Source organism: Triticum urartu, chromosome 5 (assembly GCF_003073215.2).
Source record: "Triticum urartu cultivar G1812 chromosome 5, Tu2.1, whole genome shotgun sequence".
Taxonomy (NCBI): Eukaryota; Viridiplantae; Streptophyta; class Magnoliopsida; order Poales; family Poaceae; genus Triticum; species Triticum urartu.
Window position 1 is genome coordinate 446724387 of NC_053026.1, and position 4115 is coordinate 446728501.

General features: G+C 45.6%; 1 protein-coding gene across 1 annotated transcript; it reads left to right on the forward strand.

Moving 5' to 3' along the window:
* The first annotated feature begins 211 nt into the window (after window positions 1-211).
* LOC125556204 lies at window positions 212-1960 on the forward strand. Its single transcript, XM_048718985.1, has one exon. The coding sequence runs from the start codon at window positions 435-437 to the stop codon at window positions 1650-1652; it is 1218 nt and encodes a 405-aa protein (XP_048574942.1). The 5' UTR covers window positions 212-434; the 3' UTR covers window positions 1653-1960.
* The last annotated feature ends 2155 nt before the right edge of the window (window positions 1961-4115 follow it).

Here is a 4115-nt window from a genome sequence, read left to right on the forward strand (position 1 = left end):
AGACATGGTGTGGAGCATTCAACAGAGATTGAGAAAATTTGGAGAAGAAGACGTCATGGAAGAAGAGATGATTTGGGACTGGTGATCACTCGTGGCCTCCTCTAGGGTTGGTCTAGACAGATGGGAGAAAAAACCGATCTTATGATTTTTTTTCCCTCACCTTCTACTACTGATTCACAATATTGACCAAAACAACAAGTTAGTCTGCAAAAAGGGCTAATCTTTTTTTATCAAAACCATATTATTGCGCAAGGCCCAATGGATGAACACAGGCCCTGAGGAAACAAGAGAGGATGAACCCAAAAGCGCGAGGGTGTGTGTGTTGAGGCCTGGTTCACGCCTGGCAATTTGGGGCTCCAGTGCATCTGACTTCGGTTCCTCGGCCCACCCTGCAGAATTCGACTCATCTCAGCTTCTCCTCTTCTCGTCGGCGCATGGCGCCGCCGCCGCCGCCGCCGATAGACGCGCCTCTGCGGCTGCCGCCTCTCCCGGCGGACACCATCTTGGAGATCTTGTCCCGCGTGGGCGACGCTACCGCCGTCGTCCGCTGCGCAGCCACCTGCAAAGCATGGCGCCGCCTCATCCTGGAACCGTCCTTCCTCTCCCGCCGTCGCGCCGGGCGCTCCGACCCCTCCCCTCTCCTCGGCTTCTTCTTCCTGGACACATCCCAGAAGCTGCCCCGTCGCCGCCTCTACCTCCGCCGCCCCACGCGCTTCCTCCCCCTCGGCCCCTCTCAGTCGCAGGCAACCGCCCTCCCCCTGTCCCACTTCTTGCCGAAGCCGGACGCGGCCGGCCTCAGCGGGTTCGCCCCCGTCGCGTCAGGCGCCGGCGGGCTCCTTGCCCTCCGCCGTTCCCCGGCCAGCTCGTGCGACCCCGTCAGGATCTGCGTCTGCGACCCCGTGGCAGGGACCTCCACCTTCCTCCCCCCTCTCCCGCCCACAACATCCCCCGAGAACATCGTCTTTCTCGACGCCGACGGCTCCTCGTTCCGCCTGCTTGCGGTGATGAACCGACCAATGGGGATCCGCCTGCGCGTCTTCTCCTCCCAGACCGGGCAGTGGGGCACGGCTGTGACGGCCCCACTTCCTGATAAGATGGTGATCCACCTCTGCTCCCGTGCCGTCGTCCACCGTGGTGCCGTCCACTGGATATGCGGCACCCGTGCCCTCCCGAATGCGGTGCACGCACTGGCCGTTCGCCCCGGCCAGGCCGATGTCTCGGTGTGCCGATTCGACCTTCCGCTGCGCGCAGGCATTCACCGCCTGAACCACGCCGCAGAAGCCGTTCGCCTGTTCAGTTCAGCTCAGGGGTGTCTCTCCTTGGTTCTTCTGGATGAACCTGTGATCTCCGTCTGGAACTTCAAAGACAATGGCGCTGATGGCAGGCCCTGGGAGCTTCACAAGACGGTACATCTGCCGTCGGTGTTGCCGTCGACAATCTCTGATCCTTCTGCAGGGTGGAGGCTCTCTGTCGTAGCATCGTGCGATCAGAGTGGCTCCTTGTTCTTGCGTGCTGTGGGCGAGGGCGGCCTTTTTGTGCTCAACCTGGAGACGGAGGTGATGTCGAGGGTACGCAACGACCACTGCGCCAAGTTCCTGTGCCTGTATGTGGCGAATCTGAGTTCTTGCCTGGGAGCCATGAAGAATTTCTGATGTTGGACTCAAAATTCAGGTTTCTGAACACACTAGCTTAATGCATATTAAGAGATGAGTATTCAGTTCTGTTTCGATGTATTCTACAGGTTTACTCTTATCTGTGATGTATCACCTGTTTATTTTCACATCTGGAGGCTTCATACTGATTTAAGTTTCAGTTTATTGTATGCGGCTTGCTTATTGTAGTCTTCATTTCTAATAATCAGTGTCCTCTACTGCTAAACTTGAATTTGGATATGATTACAGTTTGTATGTCCAGTGGGGTTCTATAATGTGAAACTGAAAGAAACAGGATTAAATTGCGCTTATTTTCTTCGATTCACTATGCCAATAATGCAATTTGCTGTTTCTTGGAAGGCAAGATTATAGTTATCTAAGCCAATGTGAACAATAGGAGAAATTTTATTGCTTTGCATTCTGAGGTGACAACTCTTGTGATCAGGTAGTAAAAGAAAAAAGAACACATAATAATGGGAATTTGCCAGATTATATGATTACTAGAGCTGACAGTTACATCATGTCTGAGAGTTAGTATGACACAATATACGTTCCATCATGTCTGGGAGTTAGTACTGTATACACAATATATGTGCACACAGTTCTCTACTGTATATCTAGATAAGCCAGTCCTCACTACTAGATTTCTCTGCACATGTGTGCTTCCATATTGTAAATAGCCAGACATCATCGTGAGTTGTATACGTCATGCAGTAGATATTTCCATACTGTAAAGTTCAATTAGAAATCTGTGGAGTTGATTTTGATGTCTCTAATTTGTTCAGAAATGGGAATTTTAATTTTTAACGAACATGCAAAGTATGATTGTGAAGCTGAGGTCAAAACCGAAGCCCTGAAAATAACAATATCATTCTCTCATATTAGTAATGTCTCGATATTCTATAAGCAAAATATCAGCCTTAAAAGCTAATTTTTTAACAGAAAAGTAAAAAAATGCAAAATTGATTTGACTGGACCACAACCATATGCACTAAGAGCTTCTTGTATTTATGTTTTTTTTACTTTTCTGTAATTTTTACTAATCTTCTAGTATTAATTAGCGTACTGATTTTATTATTGTTTCATTTTAAATTTCAAAATGTATATTCCCTTATTCAAGTTAACTGTGAAGAACAAACTCAACTGATTTTTTCATTAAGAAATTGTATCCTTTTTGTAACCCTAACTGTAGTACCTAAATCTTCAATAACCTTATTGACTCACCAAAAATGTTGATCCAGAGTTCTCCCTCCTTCTGGTCCGGCCAGATGAGAAGAACATACATGAACGAGTTCGGAGGAACATTTGTATGATTGTAATCTTACAAGAACTCCAAATTAGCAGTTTGTTTTATATAAGTAATTTTTTTTGTCAAGTTTGACCAAATTTAGAAATAAATATCAACATTACAATGCTAAATCAATACCATCAGATCCAAGTTGAAACATATTTCGTATTACATTTTATTTGATATTGTAGATGTTGATATTTTTAAATACAAGTTTAGTCAAATTTTATAAAAGTTTGGCCCTTTAAACGTCTTGCTAATGCCAAATCGCACTTGTATGCACTTGTGCCATCTTGTGGTTTGTTGTCACATGGCGTAACTCATCTCGCTGGAGCTCTGGCAGGATCCAATTTTTGGCAACTTCCTTTTATGTTAGAGCGTTGCTATGCGAACGATAAGACTGCGCCCTATTTACGGGTGACATGCTACGATCAGATGCAGTTGGCGAGCACTTGTACTCCGCTCGATTCCAGCACCGTCTGCATATAGGCCAAACTGTGGTGTGCACGGCAGTTTCGTTTATGTTAATATTCAGACTAAAACAAAAACAAAAAAACTGCAAAACACACAACACAAAAAACAGTTAAAGAAGAATCACGCTGACCCGTTGGACATAAGCCACTCTGTGTCTCCCTCCGTTTCAAAATATGTTTAAGTTGAAATGGAGGGAGCATATATTTTTTATGCGACTTTTTTCAGTTTGAATTTCGTTTGAAAATTTCAGACGAAAAAAATCCGAAATTTCCTAAAAACTGTTTCCTCAAAAATAAACCATAAAGTATTTCAAGACGAAGGGAGTACTTTATTGTTGGGCCAGTTGGTAGTTTTAATTCCTGCGCTCAAGTTTGAGCTGCGATGGAACCGGCCAGTCGGCCATGCATTTCTACGGTTCTACCTACCGTGTGACAATTTGGAAGATAGGCATTCATAACACACTACTTCCTTCCTCGAGTATTTAACAAAAAAACTACTCTATTTTATGGAACCGTGCCTACAAACTATCACTCTACAAATTTATGCCGAAAATTACCACTTTTTATCTAATCTTTGACTAAAAACTACCATGTCGGGAAAGTGCCCAATTCGCCTCTTCTAAACGCCTTTCTGACAGGATGAGCTCACCTGTCAGCATTAATCTTCTTCCTCCTCTCTCTCTGGCATTTCCTCAAACACTT